Raw genomic sequence first — 17,148 nt, forward strand, 5'->3', positions numbered from 1 at the left:
TCAGACTATTCATTCCATTCACGACACCATCCAATTTCTCTACTGAACCTTTCTTCTACATCCATCATTGCTTCTTCGATGTACAGATTGAAGAGTAGGGGCGAAAGACTACTCCCCTATTGTACACCATTTTTAATCCGATCACTTCGTTCTTGGTCGTCCACTCTTATTATACCCTCCTGGCCCTTATACATACTGTATATTACCCATCTCTAGAATTCGAACATCTTGCACTGTTGTACATGGTCGAACTCTTTTTCCAGGTTGACATACCGTATGACCACGTCCTGATTTTTCTATAATATTGCTTGTATTGTCAACCGCAACGTCAGAATTGCCTCTCTGGTGTCTTTACCTTTCCTAAAGCGGACCTGATCGTCATCTAACACATCCTCAATTTTCTTTTCCATTCCAGTTGTTAAGCTGATTGTACCATAATTCCGCACTTGTCAGCACTTGCAGCCTTGGGAACTGTGTGGATGATACTGTATTTTTAAGAAAGTCAGATGATGTGTCACCAGTCTCATACATTCTGCATACCAACATGAATACTCGATCTGTTTCCACTTCGTCAAATGATTTTAGAAATTCTGATGGATTGTTATCTATATCTTCTGCCTGATTTGATGTTAAATTCTCCAAAGCTCTCTTAAATTCTGATTCTAATACTGGATCCCCCATCTTTTCTAAATCGATCCCTGTTACTTCTTCTATCACATCTGACAAATCTTCCCTTCAATGCACTCTTTCCACCCATCCGCTCTCTCCTTGCACCGTTGCACTCTTAATGCTACCCTCCTTGCGTAGCTTACTCCAGTTTTAGCGCAATTTCGAACGTCTTGCACCATTTTATATTATTAAACTCATATTCTAGGTCGAAAAATCCCACGATCCTGTCTTGATTTTTATACAGTGTTGCTTCCATTTTTAAGCGCAGCGTCAGGACTGCCTCATACGCTGCCTTTAGCTTTACTAATGCCAAAGTGATCGTCATTTAAACGATCTTCAAGTTCCTTTACGATTCTTCGGCAAATTATTCTTGTCAGCAATCGTACTCCCGTTACACTATTTGCTGCTGCTGTTTATATTATCTGATATTCGTCGGACCAGAAACCCTTGTCATCTTTACATTTCAAGTCACTGAGCCTTGCTATATCTAGACTGAGCCTTAGAATTTCCCTTTACAGGATTTCTAGCTTCCCTACCTCGTTCAAACTTCTGAAATTCCACGTGCTGACTTGTAAAATGTTACCCGTTCGTTGGCTATTCCATGTTTTTCTCATGGTCACCTGCCCTCTTGGCGATCCCCTCCCTGAGATTTGAATGGAGGACTGGGCCACAATCTTTGGACAATGGAGAGATCACCATGACAGTGTTTCCTCTCATAAGCACTAATTTACCTTCCTCAAGACACGGTACAGGGAACAGAATTACTGTATCTGCTTCCTAGATAAGGCTCACAATGGAAGAAAGTGCCAGGTATAAGCGATGAAAATAATTAATTTATCAGTTTTAATTTAGGTGCACAAATTAGTTGTAACAATGCTAATCCCAAATTAATTACTGACTTGTCGCTAAGCGCAACAGACACGCAGTTGAAATGATAATCAGTAATTTCCACCTTATTGTTTAAAGAAACGAACTCCCGTGTATATAACACCGAGTGAAGTGGCACAGTGGTCATATACTGGACTCGCAGTCGGGAGGATGATGTTTCAAATACCCGTCTGGACATCAGCATTTAGATTTTGTGTTATTTCCCATAATAGGCAAATGCAGGGGTGGTTCATTTACGAGGTCGCACCCAATTTCCCCCCACAATCTTCCGTAACCCAAGCTTGTGCTCCGTCTCTATATTCAAACTGAAAATAAATTTATTACCACTACAGAATGACCTTAATATCGACAAGGCACTGAACATGATCTTCCGTTTCTTCTTGTACGAAACTGTTTCAAGGGTCTGATTACATATGACGCAGCGTCATCTACACTCCTGGAAATGGAAAAAAGAACACATAGACATCGGTGTGTCAGACCCACCATACTTGTTCCGGACACTGCGAGAGGGCTGTACAAGCAATGATCACAGGCACGGCACAGCGGACACACCAGGAACCGCGGTGTTGGCCGTCGAATGGCGCTAGCTGCGCAGCATTTGTGCACCGCCGCCGTCAGTGTCAGCCAGTTTGCCGTGGCATACGGAGCTCCATCGCAGTCTTTAACACTGGTAGCATGCCGCGACAGCGTGGACGTGAACCGTATGTGCAGCTGACGGACTTTGAGCGAGGGCGTATAGTGGGCATGCGGGAGGCCGGGTGGACGTACCGCCGAATTGCTCAACACGTGGGGCGTGAGGTCTCCACAGTACATCGATGTTGTCGCCAGTGGTCGGCGGAAGGTGCACGTGCCTGTCGACCTGGGACCGGACCGCAGCGACGCGCGGATGCACGCCAAGACCGTAGGATCCTACGCAGTGCCGTAGGGGACCGCACCGCCACTTCCCAGCAAATTAGGGACACTGTTGCGCCTGGGGTATCGGCGAGGACCATTCGCAACCGTCTCCATGAAGCTGGGCTACGGTCCCGCACACCGTTAGGCCGTCTTCCGCTCACGCCCCAACATCGTGCAGCCGGCCTCCAGTGGTGTCGCGACAGGCGTGAATGGAGGGACGAATGGAGACGTGTCGTCTTCAGCGATGAGAGTCGCTTCTGCCTTGGTGCCAATGATGGTCGTATGCGTGTTTGGCGGCGTGCAGGTGAGCGCCACAATCAGGACTGCATAAGACCGAGGCACACAGGGCCAACACCCGGCATCATGGTGTGGGGAGCGATCTCCTACACTGGCCGTACACCACTGGTGATCGTCGAGGGGACACTGAATAGTGCACGGTACATCCAAACCGTCATCGAACCCATCGTTCTACCATTCCTAGACCGGCAAGGGAACTTGCTGTTCCAACAGGACAATGCACGTCCGCATGTATCCCGTGCCACCCAACGTGCTCTAGAAGGTGTAAGTCAACTACCCTGGCCAGCAAGATCTCCGGATCTGTCCCCCATTGAGCATGTTTGGGACTGGATGAAGCGTCGTCTCACGCGGTCTGCACGTCCAGCACGAACGTTGGTCCAACTGAGGCGCCAGGTGGAAATGGCATGGCAAGCCGTTCCACAGGACTATATCCAGCATCTCTACGATCGTCTCCATGGGAGAATAGCAGCCTGCATTGCTGCGAAAGGTGGATATACACTGTACTAGTGCCGACATTGTGCATGCTCTGTTGCCTGTGTCTATGTGCCTGTGGTTCTGTCAGTGTGATCATGTGATGTATCTGACCCCAGGAATGTGTCAATAAAGTTTCCCCTTCCTGGGACATTGAATTCACGGTGTTCTTATTTCAATTTCCGGGAGTGTATATTTGACGCGAAGCGTGTGAACCCTTAAAGAGAGAAAATTTTTAGAAATGGTTTAAAATTACGTTTACAGTTTTATGAAGTTCATTAACTGCACTTATTTCCAAATACTGGAAGCGTATAATCTGAGTAATGACCGCTACGTTTTATAAAAAGCTCCACTGCTGGCCATTAAAATTGCCACACCACGAAGATGACGTGCTACAGACGCGAAATTTAACCGATAGGAAGAAGATGCTGTGATATGCAAATGATTATCTTTTCAGAGCATTCACACAAGGTTGGCGCCGGTGGCGATACCTACAACGTGCTGACATGAGGAAAGTTTCCAACCGATTTCTCATACACAAACAGCAGTTGACCGGCGTTGCCTGGTGAAACGTTGTTGTGATGTCACGTGTAAGGAGGAGAAAAGCGTACCGTCACGTTTCCGACTATGATAAAGGTCGGATTATAGCCTATCGCGATTGCGGTTTATCGGATCGTGACATTGCTGCTCGCGCTGGTCGAGATCCAATGACTGTTAGCAGAATATGGAATCGGTGGGTTCAGGAGGGTAATACGGAACGCCGTGCTGGATCCCAACGGCCTCGTATCACTAGCAGTCGAGATGACAGGTGTCTTATCCGCATGGCTGTAACGTAGGGTGCAGCCACGTTTCGATCGCTGAGTCAACAGATGGGGACGTTTGCAAGACAACAACCATCTGCACGAACAGTTCGACGACGTTTGCAGCACTATGGACTATCAGCTCGGAGACCGTGGCTGCGGTTACCCTTGACGCTGCATCACAGACAGGAGCGCCTGCGATGGTGTACTCAACGACGGACCTGGGTGCACGAATGGCAAAACGTCTTTTTTTCGGATCAATCCAGGTTCTGTTTACAGCTTCATGATGGTTGCATCCATGTTTGGCAACATCGCGGAGAACACACATTGGAAGGGTGTATTCGTCCTCGCCGTACTGGCGTATCACCCGGCGTGATGGTATGGGGTGCCATTGGTTACACGTCTCGTTCACCTCCTGTTCGAATTAACGGCACTTTGAACTGTGGACTTTACATTTCAGATGTGTTAAGACCCGTGGCTCTACCCTTCATTCGATCCCTGCGTAACCCTACATTTCAGCAGGATAATGCAGAATAATGCCTGTTGCAGGCCAGAACATTCTACAGATCTCTCACCAATTGAAAACGTCTGGTCAATGGTGGCCGAGAAACTGCCTCGTCACAATACGCCAGTCACTACTCTTGATGAACTGTGGTATCGTGTTCAAGCTGCATGGGCAGCTGTACCTGTACAGTCCATCCAAGCTCTGTTTGACTCAATGCCCAGGCGTGGTTGTTCTGGGTACTGATTTCTCAGGATCTGTGCACCAAAATTGCGAGAATATGTAATCACATGTCGGTTCTAGTATAATATATTTGTCCAATGAATACCCGTTTATCACCTGCATTTCTTCTTGGTGAAGCAATTTTATGGCCAGTAGTCTAGTTTCATAAGTGTCTCGATGTTTATGCTATGATATACTGGCAACAAACGACTATTTAGTCTGGTGTACAGAATGTTTAAGGCTGGCCATGTACCATAACACATCTGGAAAAACATCACCCACACAGAACCGAAGATAACAAGAGCAGTAAAATGCGAGTGTATTGCACGGTCACCATTACAGCTCATGCTTCGAAGTTGCTGACAAGAATAGTGTACAGAAGAAGTGAGCGGAAAACTGACGATCTGTTACATGACGACCACTTTGGCTTTAGGAAAGCTGAAGGAGACGAAAAGGCAGTACGTTGAGGTTGATAATGGGAGCAAGACTGAAGAAAAATCACAAATTCATAGGATATTTTGCGTTGGAAAAAGAGTCCTACAATCTAAAGTGCTGTAAAGCCTAAAAAAAATAAGGGTAAGCTACAGTGAAAGACGGGTAATACACAGTGTGTACAAGAACCAAGGGAAAAAAAATAGACTGGAAGATCGACAATGAAGTGCTCGGATCAAAAAGAGTATAAGACAGGGACGCAGTCTTCCACCGGCACTGTTCAATCTATACATGGAAAAAGCAATGATGAATATACACTCCTGGAAATTAAAATAAGAACACCGTGAATTCATTGTCCCAGGAAGGGGAAACTTTATTGACACATTCGTGGGGTCAGATACATCACATGATCACACTGACAGAACCACAGGCACATAGACACAGGAAACAGAGGATGCGCAATGTCGGCACTAGTACAGTGTATATCCACCTTCCGCAGCAATGCAGGCTGCTATTCTCCCATGGAGACGATCGTAGAGATGCTGGATGTAGTCCTGTGGAACGGTTTGCCATGCCATTTCCACCTGGCGCCTCAGTTGGACCAGCGTTCGTGCTGGACGTGCAGACCGCGTGAGACGACACTTCATCCAGTCCCAAACATGCTCAATGGGGGACAGATCCGGAGATCTTGCTGGCCAGGGTAGTTGACTTACACCTTCTAGAGCACGTTGGGTGGCACGGGATACATGCGGACGTGCATTGTCCTGTTGGAACAGCAAGTTCCCTTGCCGGTCTAGGAATGGTAGAACGATGGGTTCGATGACGGTTTGGATGTACCGTGCACTATTCAGTGTCCCCTCGACGATCACCAGTGGTGTACGGCCAGTGTAGGAGATCGCTCCCCACACCATGATGCCGGGTGTTGGCCCTGTGTGCCTCGGTCTTATGCAGTCCTGATTGTGGCGCTCACCTGCACGGCGCCAAACACGCATACGACCATCATTGGCACCAAGGCAGAAGCGACTCTCATCGCTGAAGACGACACGTCTCCATTCGTCCCTCCATTCACGCCTGTCGCGACACCACTGGAGGCGGGTTGCACCATGTTGGGGCGTGAGCGGAAGACGGCCCAACGGTGTGCGGGACCGTAGCCCAGCTTCATGGAGACGGTTGCGAATGGTCCTCGCCGATACCCCAGGAGCAACAGTGTCCCTAATTTGCTGGGAAGTGGCGGTGCGGTCCCCTACGGCACTGCGTAGGATCCTACGGTCTTGGCGTGCATCCGTGCGTCGCTGCGGTCCGGTCCCAGGTCGACGGGCACGTGCACCTTCCGCCGACCACTAGTGACAACATCGATGTACTGTGGAGACCTCACGCCCCACGTGTTGAGCAATTCGGCGGTACGTCCACCCGGCCTCCCGCATGCCCACTATACGCCCTCGCTCAAAGTCTGTCAACTGCACATACGGTTCACGTCCACGCTGTCGCGTCATGCTACCAGTGTTAAAGACTGCGATGGAGCTCCGTATGCCACGGCAAACTGGCTGACACTGACGGCGGCGGTGCACAAATGCTGCGCAGCTAGCGCCATTCGACGGCCAACACCGCGGTTCCTGGTGTGTCCGCCGTGCCGTGCGCGTGATCATTGCTTGTACAGCCCTCTCGCAGTGTCCGGGGCAAGTATGGTGGGTCTGACACACCGGTGTCAATGTGTTCTTTTTTCCATTTCCAGGAGTGTAAAAGGAAGCTTCAATGGTGGGACTAAAATTCAAGGTGAAAGGATATCAATGATAAGACATTGTTATCAGTGAAAGCGAAGAGTAATTACATGATCTGCTGAATGGTTTGAACAGTCTAATGGGTAGAGAATATGGAAGCGAGAGTAAACCGAAGAAAGACGAAATTATTGAGAAGTGGCAATTCAGCTACGTTGGAGATAAAATAACTGATGATGGACGGAACAAGGAGTATATTGAAACAGTCTAGCACTTACCAGGCGATTATTCCTGGTCAAGAGAAATCTACTAGTATCAAACACAGGCCTTAATTTGAGGAACAAATACCTAAAAACGTATGTTTGGGCCCCAGCAGTTCACGTTAGTGAAACATGGTCTGTGGGAAAAGTGGAACAGAAGTGAACCGAAGCATTTGATATGTGGTGCTACTGAGGAGTGGTGAAAGTTAGGTTGACTGATAAGGTAAAGAATAAGAAGTTTATCCACAGAATCGGCGAGGGAACGAATATACTGAAAACACTGACAAGAAGAGGGGACAGGATAATAGGACATGCGTTAAGACATCAGGGAATGACCACCACTGCACTAGAGTGAGCTGTAGATAATAGAAATTATAGAAGAAGAAAGAGGATGACTTACATGAAGCAAGTAGCTGAGGACGTAATTTGCAATTTCTACTCTGAAATGAACGCAAACCAAAGAGCGATGATTCAAAAAAAAAAAAAATAAAATAAATAAATAAATAAATAAAATAAAAATAAAAAAAAAATAAAAAAAAATAGTGAACTACGTGTCGTCCATCGGTGTAAGTTAGCATGTACATTCAGTGGTATGCGCTGAAGCGACAAAGAAACTGGTATAGGCATGCCTGTTCGAGTACAGAGACAAGTAAACAGGTGGAATACGGCGCTGCGGTCGGCCACGCCTGTATAAGGCAATAAGTGTCTAGCGCAGTTGTTGGATCTGTTACTGCTTCCACAAGCAGAGATTATCAAGATTTATGTGAGTCTGAAGGTGGTGTTACAGTCGGTGCAACGAAACACAGCATCTCCGAGGTAGCGATGAAGGGGGATTTTCCCGTGTGACCATTTCACGAGTGTACCGTGAATATCAGGAATCCGGTAAAACATCAAATCTCCGACATCACTGCGGCTGGAGAAAGATCCTGCATGAACAGGACGAATGACGACTGAAGAGAATCGTTCAGCGTCACAGAAGTGCAACCCTTGCGCAAACTGGTGCAAATTTCAATGCTGGGCCATCAACAGTGCAACAGCCCACACGTCCAGTATTGCTACGGCGTGACTCCAGGAATATTCTTTCCGCTTGCCACCACTCCCCGGACAGGAAGCCTTACAACGTGCTGTTCAGAAGAGACCTAAACCCCGTCGTACTCTTACGTGTTTATGGACAGCGCTGCAGGACTCATGGTGTCTGTTCCCTCCAGCACAACTTCAGATATTGGTCGAATTCATGCCAGGTCGTGCTGCGGCACTTCTGCGACCTCGTGGGGGGCCTACACGATATTAGACAAGTGTAATAGTTTCTTTGGCTCTTCTCTTATACTACATGTAGGTAGTCTGATTAATCTGCTCACGATGAGTTATGTTGCCTTACTGTGTGAAACTTATAAATTAAGATTGTAACTGTTAAAGACGATATTATGATAACATTTTACATTTTTAACTTCCGTCATTAACCATTGTTGTTGTTGTGGTCTTCAGTCCTGAGACTGGTTTGATGCAGCTCTCCATGCTATTCTATCCTGTGCAAGCTTCTTCATCTCTCAGTACCTACTGCAGCCTACATCCTTCTGAATCTGCTTAGTGTATTCATCTCTTGGTCTCCCTCTACAATTTTTACCCTCCACGCTGCCCTCCAGTACTAAATTGGTGATTCCTTGATGCCTCAGAACATGTCCTACGAACCAATCCCTTCTTCTAGTCAAGTTGTGCCACAAACTTCTCTTCTCCCCAATTCTATTCAATACCTCCTCATTATTTATGTGATCTACCCATCTAATTTTCAGCATTCGTCTGTAGCAGCACATTTCGAAAGCTTCTACTCTTTTCTTTTCCAAACTATTTATTATCCATGTTTCACTTCCATACATGGCTAAACTCCATACAAATACTTTCAGAAACGACTTCCTGACACTTAAATCAATACTAGATGTTAACAAATTTCTCTTCTTCAGAAACGCTTTCCTTGTCATTGCCAGTCTACATTTTATATCCTCTCTACTTCGACCATCATCAGTTATTTTGCTCTCCAAATAGCAAAACTCCTTTACTACTTTAAGTGTCTCAATTCCTAATCTAATTCCCTCAGCATCACCCGACTTAATTCGACTACATTCCATTTTCCTCGTTTTGCTTTTGTTGATGTTCATCTCATATCCTCCTTTCAAGACACTGTCCATTCCGTTCAACTGTTCTTCCAAGTCCTTTGCTGTCTCTAACAGAATTACAATGCCATCGGCGAACCTCAAAGTTTTTATTTCTTCTCCATGGATTTTAATACCTACTCCGAACTTTTCTTTTGTTTCCTTTACTGCTTGCTCATTATACAGATTGAATAGCATCAGGGATAGGCTACGACCCTGCCTCACTCTCTTCCCAACCACTGCTTCCCTTTCATGCCCCTCGACTCTTATAACTGCCATCTGGTTTCTGTACAAATTGTAAATAGCCTTTCGTTCCCTGTATTTTACCCCTACCACCTTCAGAACTTGAAAGAATTCCAGTCAACACTGTCAAAGGTTTCTCTAAGTCTACAAATGCTAGAAACGTAGGTTTGCCTTTCCTTAATCTTTCTTCTAAGATAAGTGGTAGGGTCAGTATTGCCTCACGTGTTCCAACATTTCTACGGAATCATTAATCATAACGAAAATCACATTTTTGTTGCTCCTGGAGGCTGTTAGACAACATGCAAATGGGACTGAGTGCCTCTAGCCGTTCATTATAGCAGATTTCTCAAAGAGAGCAGAGTAATACTAATAAAAGACTAATAATGTTTTTATTTTTACTTAGGTGTAAGACGGAGTCACACCATTTTAACTGCCGCCATTACCAAATGCTTTTCCTCGGTGGTATCGTGGATGGTCCTTATAACTGCTGTGTGCTGCGCTGCAAACATGCACTTTCTACGCATATCACAATAATTAACAGCAGACATTTATTCTGTCGTTCACAGTGCGGCGCGGCACGCTACTTTTTCTTCCCTGCCAGTGTCCAGCAATGTTCATTTGTCTAGCTAAAAGCTGTAGTAGAAAATACTAGACCACTACTGTCTATTGCAGGTCGCAACATACATAGAATTGTCCGGTGAACGGGATGTGGCTAGCTACTGAAATAAAAGTTTTAACTTGGCAATGTAAATTTTCAGGTGTATTTTTACGATAAACATCACAGTTAATACTGCCAAGTCTGCACTAAGTGGCAAGACAATGTAAAGTCCACGCGCACACCACAATCACACACGTAGCCAGTTTATTGTATTTACACCCGTTACCGAAGTTAATAGAGTTCACCGGATCGTTTGGTTATGAAAATGCTCGCTCAGATGTTGTGCACTCTGCTCTACACGTGACACCTGTCCCAGTCTCAGATCGCACAACACGCCACGCGGTTTTAACTAACAGTCAAAAGCAATAATTTTGATATTCCGTCCGATATTCCACACGACTTCCGCTATACCGCTCACTTAAATACACTTTGTACTACTTCGTGAATTCGTGATTAGCATTTTCCACGATTTTACAGTACTTTCGTCGGAGCTGCTTTCAATGAGATGATACTCGTTCGAACCCTCAGCCCTGATCCCCCTAGATAAGGCCAAAGGCTTTGTTCCCAGCATAGATTGGCGCGAGCCTGCATTTTTCTGATTGTCTGATATCATAATCAGCAAATCAGGTTGCAGTATTATAAAACTTTTCTTTCTATGGCAATTGCTAAATAAATAAATTTAGAAAAGTGTGAAATATAAAATTACTCCTTCCGAAATTACCGATTAATTTGTGTTCTACTCACGATTTATTAGTACCATAAACTGACTGCACATTTAATTATAGTAAATCACCTGTATTGTTTAACTGGTACTTCGTAAATATACAAAACAATATTCATTTACTTCCGTTCTTCTTCACTTATACAACACTCACACTGCTAATTACTACACATATAAAACAATTATAATTATGCAAATACATCAAATATTAACTAAACATAACTTTACAACATTGTTTTGACTACGATTGCTAGCACTGTCCGTCAACTGCTGACCTCTGCCGCCTACTAGTACAACTACGGGCACCTCTGTAACTCAGCTCCACATCAGCTGGTGACATCTGTCGATGACTCATGCCTATAACGATACCGTCCAAACTAGTGACAGGAGCGATGCGAAGGTGCTACGCCTCAACAAGTGGAAGGGAGCAGTGGTGTTCTTCCCTCTATCTCACGAGTAGTAAAGTAGACTGTGCAGAGCAGTACTCACCATGAAGATGTTGTAGTAGAGGAAGACCATGATGATGCAGGGGATGTAGAAGGAGGAGAGGGAGCTGTAGATGATGAAGTCGGAGTTGTAGAAGAGGCAGAGGTCGGGCCGGCGGTCGGGCGTGTTGTTGAGGCCCAGCACGATGGGGCTGCCGATGGCGGCGCTGATCATCCAGACCAGCGCGATCGTCAGCCACACGCGCCGGCTGTTGCGGTGCTTGGCGTACTTGATGGGCTGCGTCACCGCGATGTACCTGCGAAAGGAGCACAACACTGGGTGATCAGTGTTCCCAATCCCCAACACCCAACTTCTCAAGGGTTCTGGTGAGAGGGATTGGCTTTATCAGCCTGATGTACCTGCCGCAGCAATAGGACGCAGTCATGAGGCTCCATAGTGTTTATGACACCTGGTACCGACAGCCAACTCACCAAGGTCTCTGAGGATAGGGATGGGCTGCACCAGCGTTATGTACGTGCAACAGTAACGGAGCTACAACTACAAGTGGACAGAGAGTAAAGCGTCCCCAGTTTCCGACAGGAAACTCTTCAAGGATTCTGATGAAATGGATGGACTGCATCACCTCAATCTATATGCTGCAATAATACAACTCCACCATGACACTCCATAGTGTATGCTGCAGCTCCCAACAGCCAACTCGTCAAGAGTCTAGGTGATGTATTGTAAAAGTAAGACAACAGCAGTCACTAGAGGACTGAGAGTACAGGGTCGCCAGTTTTCGACCAGCAGCTATTCAAGCGTTCTGTTAAAAAAGATGGACTCGTATCCGTGATTATCTACTACAGCAATACAATGCAGCCACGAGACTCCATTGACCCCAGCATACGACACCCGACAATGGGGGCTGGGAGGGACTGCCTCTATGTGATATCGCTGCCAAAGAAAGACAGCAATAAAGAGGACACAGAATACAGTGTCCCCAGCTCCTAATACGATTCAGGTGAAATCGAATAGGTTGCACGAAGGCGATGTACCTGCTGAAGCAACATAATGCAGCTATGAGACTTCACGGGGCATGTTGACATCAGCTTCCAAAATCTGATTCAAAAGAGATTTTGGGGAATGTGACACGCTTCATCTATGTGATATGGCCACCAAAGCAAGACAGCAGCAGTCATAAGAGGACAGAGAGTACTGTGCCCTCAGCACCCTACAGGCAACTCTTCAAGGGTTCTGGTAAAGTCGATTGAGTGCATCACCATGAAGTACATGCTGCAGGATTGATAGCAACAGTCTTAAGAGGATACAGAATACAGTGTCCCCAGCTCCGATTACGATTTTGGTGAGTTGGAATGGGCTGCATCAAGCTGATGTACCTGCTGAAGCAACATAATACAGATATGAGACTTCACAGGGTGTATTGTCATCAGCTTCCAAAATCTGATTCATCAAAGATTCTGGGGAATGTGATACGCTACATCTACGTGATATGGCCACCTAAGCAAGACAGCAGCAATCATAATAGGACAGGGAGTACTGTGCCCTCAGCTTCCTACAGGCAACTCTTCAAGGGTTCTGGTGGAGTCGGTTGAGTGCATCACCATGAAGTACATGCTGTAGGATTGATAGCGTCTATGTGATATACTGTAAAAGTAAGACAACAGCAATCACAAGGTGACAGAGTACGGGGTCGCCAGTTTTCGACCAGCAGCTATTCAAGCGTTCTGTTAAAAAAGATGCACTCGTATCCGTGATTATTTGCTACAGCAATACAATGCAGCCACGAGACTCCATAATATACATTGACCCCAGCATACGGCACCCAACAATGGGGGCTGGGAGGGACTGCCTCTATGTGATATCGCTGCCAAAGAAAGACAGCAATAAAGAGGACACAGAATACAGTGTCCCCAGCTCCTAATACGATTCAGGTGAAATTGAATAGGTTGCACGAAGGCGATGTACCTGCTGAAGCAACATAATGCAGCTATGAGACTTCACGGGGCATGTTGACATCAGCTTCCAAAATCTGATTCAAAAGAGATTTTGGGGAATGTGACACGCTTCATCTATGTGATATGGCCACCAAAGCAAGACAGCAGCAGTCATAAGAGGACAGGGAGTACTGTGCCCTCAGCTCCCTACAGGCAACTCTTGAAGGGTTCTGGTGGAGTCGGTTGAGTGCATCACCATGAAGTACATGCTGCAGGATTGATAGCGTCTATGTGATATACTGTAAAAGTAAGACAACAGCAATCACAAGGTGACAGAGTACGGGGTCGCCAGTTTTCGACCAGCAGCTATTCAAGCGTTCTGTTAAAAAAGATGCACTCGTATCCGTGATTATTTGCTACAGCAATACAATGCAGCCACGAGACTCCATAATATACATTGACCCCAGCATACGGCACCCAACAATGGGGGCTGGGAGGGACTGCCTCTATGTGATATCGCTGCCAAAGAAAGACAGCAATAAAGAGGACACAGAATACAGTGTCCCCAGCTCCTAATATGATTCAGGTGAAATCGAATAGGTTGCACGAAGGCGATGTACCTGCTGAAGCAACATAATGCAGCTATGAGACTTCACGGGGCATGTTGACATCAGCTTCCAAAATCTGATTCAAAAGAGATTTTGGGGAATGTGACATGCTTCATCTATGTGATATGGCCACCAAAGCAAGACAGCAGCAGTCATAAGAGGACAGGGAATACTGTGCCCTCAGCTCCCTACAGGCAACTCTTCAAGGGTTCTGGTAAAGTCGATAGAGTGCATCACCATGAAGTACATGCTGCAGGATTTATAGCAACAGTCTTAAGAGGACACAGAATACAGTGTCCCCAGCTCCGATTACGATTTTGGTGAGTTGGAATGGGCTGCATCAAGCTGATGTACCTGCTGAAGCAACATAATACAGATATGAGACTTCACAGGGTGTATTGTCATCAGCTTCCAAAATCTGATTCATCAAAGATTCTGGGGAATGTGATACGCTACATCTATGTGATATGGCCACCTAAGCAAGACAGCAGCAATCATAATAGGACAGGGAGTACTGTGCCCTCAGCTTCCTACAGGCAACTCTTCAAGGGTTCTGGTGGAGTCGGTTGAGTGCATCACCATGAAGTACATGCTGCAGGATTGATAGCGTCTATGTGATATACTGTAAAAGTAAGACAACAGCAATCACAAGGTGACAGAGTACAGGGTCGCCAGTTTTCGAAAGGCAGCTATTCAAGCGTTCTGCTGAAAGTGATGGACTCGTATCCATGGTTATTTGCTACAGCAATACAGTGCAGCCACGAGACCCCATAATATACATTGACCCCAGCATACGACACCAAACTCTGGGGGCTGGGAGGGACTGCCTCTATGTGGTATCGCTGCCAAAGTAAGACGGCAACAGTCGTAAGAGGACACAGAATACAGTGTCCCCTGCTCCTATTACGATTTTGGTGAATTGGAATGGGCTGCATCAAGGCGATGTACCTGCTGAAGCAACATAATGCAGATATGAGACTTCACAGGGTATATCGACAACAGCTTCCAAAATCTGATTCATCAGAGATTCTGGGGAATGTGATACGCTACATCTATGTGATATGGCCACCAAAGCAAGACAGCAACAATCGTAAGAGGACAGGGAGTACTGTGCCCTCAGCTCCATACAGGCAGCTGTTCAAGGGTTTCGGTGAAATCGATGGACTGCATGACCATGATGTACATGCTGCAGCAATACTGAGACAGGATTGGTAGCGTCGATGTGATATAGTGTAGAAGTAAGACAACAGCAGTTATAAGAGGAAGGAAAATACAGTCTACCCATCTTCCAATTGGGATCTCTTCAAGGGTTCTGGTGAAATCTGTCGACTGCATCACCATGATGTACATGGTACTCTATAGCGTATGCTGACACCAGCTCGCGACAGCGAACTCATCAGAGGTTCTGGGGGATAGGATTGGTAGCGTCTGCTTGATATATTGTGAAAGTAAGATAACAGCAGTCATAGGAGGACAGAAAGTACAGTGTCCCCAGCTTCCAACGGGTTGACCTTCAGAGGCTTCTGACGAATAGATATACTGCATCACAGCGTTGTTCCTGTCGGATTAACACAATGGAGCCGAGAGACTCCATAGCGTACACTGACCTCAGCTGCCAACAGATAATTCACGAGGGGTTCTGGGGGACTGTCTACGTGATATACTGCAAAAGTAAGACACCAAGAAGTACTTCCCATAGTGACACAGCCGAACCACTTAGCCTGTGGTGTCCAACAAAGACTGTGGTGTCCAACAGCTAAGTGTACTAGGATACAGGGGAATGACATGGACTGAGTCACTGCGACGTACTTATGTCAATAACCCAACGGCAGTCACTAGAACGCGAGGTCTACAGTATCCTATACATACAGTACTGTATAATCACTGGACAAAAACAGCGACGAGGCAGACCCTAATAACTGCAGGTGTATCCTGTTATCACTGGTTCTGTACAAAATTGTGTCCAAGGCATCAACAGACTAGAACAAGAAATGTTCCGTGAGTACCAAGCATTCAGAAAACGAAGTCCATGTGCTGAGCACAGTTGGAACTTGTGAAGAGTCCTTAAGGATCAGACAGACGAACAATACTGTGGGCACGTTTGTGGACTTTAAGAAGGCCTACTACTCCATAGATCGGCTGACTCTTTATAACATACTAGAAGAACATGGAATATGTAGAAACACTAGGGCTCTTGTACAGTAACCACCGCATCCAAAGTAAAATTTATGGGAGAAAAGTCAGAAACATCCATACACAGAGGGATCAGACAAGGAGATGGTCTCTCACAACATTTATTCGAAAGGATCTTGAAACAAATCAACAAACAGTGGGAACAGAAATTAAAGGGGATTTACGTAGGAGGAACGTTTGTAAACAAAAGAATTATAAAAACCTCTAGCGTTTGCAGATGCCATGGCAATAGTAACAACAGGTAAGGAGCACAGGAAGCACTGGAATACTTACATGAAGTTTAGTCAAAACAAGTCTGCTGATATCATACGATGAAATGCAATACACTGAAAGAATGAACAGTACCACAGAAGCCACGTACACAAAATACGGAAAGGTTAGCAGAGTCCCAAAACTCCAATATCTACGTTACTGTATATAAGTAGGAGAATTAAACAAAGCGCCGGCCGGTGTGGCCGAGCAGTTCTAGGCGCTAGAGTCTGGAACCGATGCGACCGCTACGGTCGCAGGTTCGAATCCTGCCTAAGGCATGGATATATGTGATGTCCTTAGGTTAGTTAGGTTTAAGTAGTTCTGAGTTCTAGGGCACTGATGACCTCAGAGGTTAGGTCCTATAGTGCTCGGAAACATTTTTTTGAATTAAATGAAGCATCCAACGTGGATACGACAGAAAACCTCAGGAAGAAGACAAACTCACAATGACACGTTACAATCAAAGGAACATATCAAGATAGGAAAAACTTAGGAACTGCAACACAGTTTTAAAGCACTCTACGCATCAGAATCTACTACAAACAGCAACAGGTGTCATGAAACTTGAAATCCCCAGAACATGTTTGGAGCAATACACCACGATGATACGTGGACAATGAAACCAACCAAACCATTGTACGAAAATACAGACAGCCCTAAAAAAATGAAAAGTAAAAAAAAAAAAAAGATGTTTGTCAAGAAATAGAAGAAGACCTTACCCATTCAAATCCACAGGATCTGTCGCATATGGCACTGTATCTTTTCTTAACTGTCGACAAAGTTATTACTTTCTGC

The 17,148-nt window shown here is 45.7% G+C and overlaps 1 protein-coding gene across 1 annotated transcript in view; it reads right to left on the minus strand.

Annotated features, from left to right (window-relative positions):
- LOC126424704 (dopamine D2-like receptor) overlaps positions 1 to 17,148 on the minus strand; it is a 188,229-nt gene that overhangs the window by 67,599 nt on the left and 103,482 nt on the right. The window contains exon 2 of the mRNA XM_050087428.1: positions 11,409 to 11,661. Within this exon, the coding sequence (XP_049943385.1) occupies positions 11,409 to 11,661 (253 nt within the window). The remainder of the gene's footprint in view (positions 1 to 11,408; positions 11,662 to 17,148) is intronic.

This window comes from Schistocerca serialis, chromosome 10, assembly GCF_023864345.2.
Source record: "Schistocerca serialis cubense isolate TAMUIC-IGC-003099 chromosome 10, iqSchSeri2.2, whole genome shotgun sequence".
In the NCBI taxonomy this organism is placed as follows: domain Eukaryota; kingdom Metazoa; phylum Arthropoda; class Insecta; order Orthoptera; family Acrididae; genus Schistocerca; species Schistocerca serialis.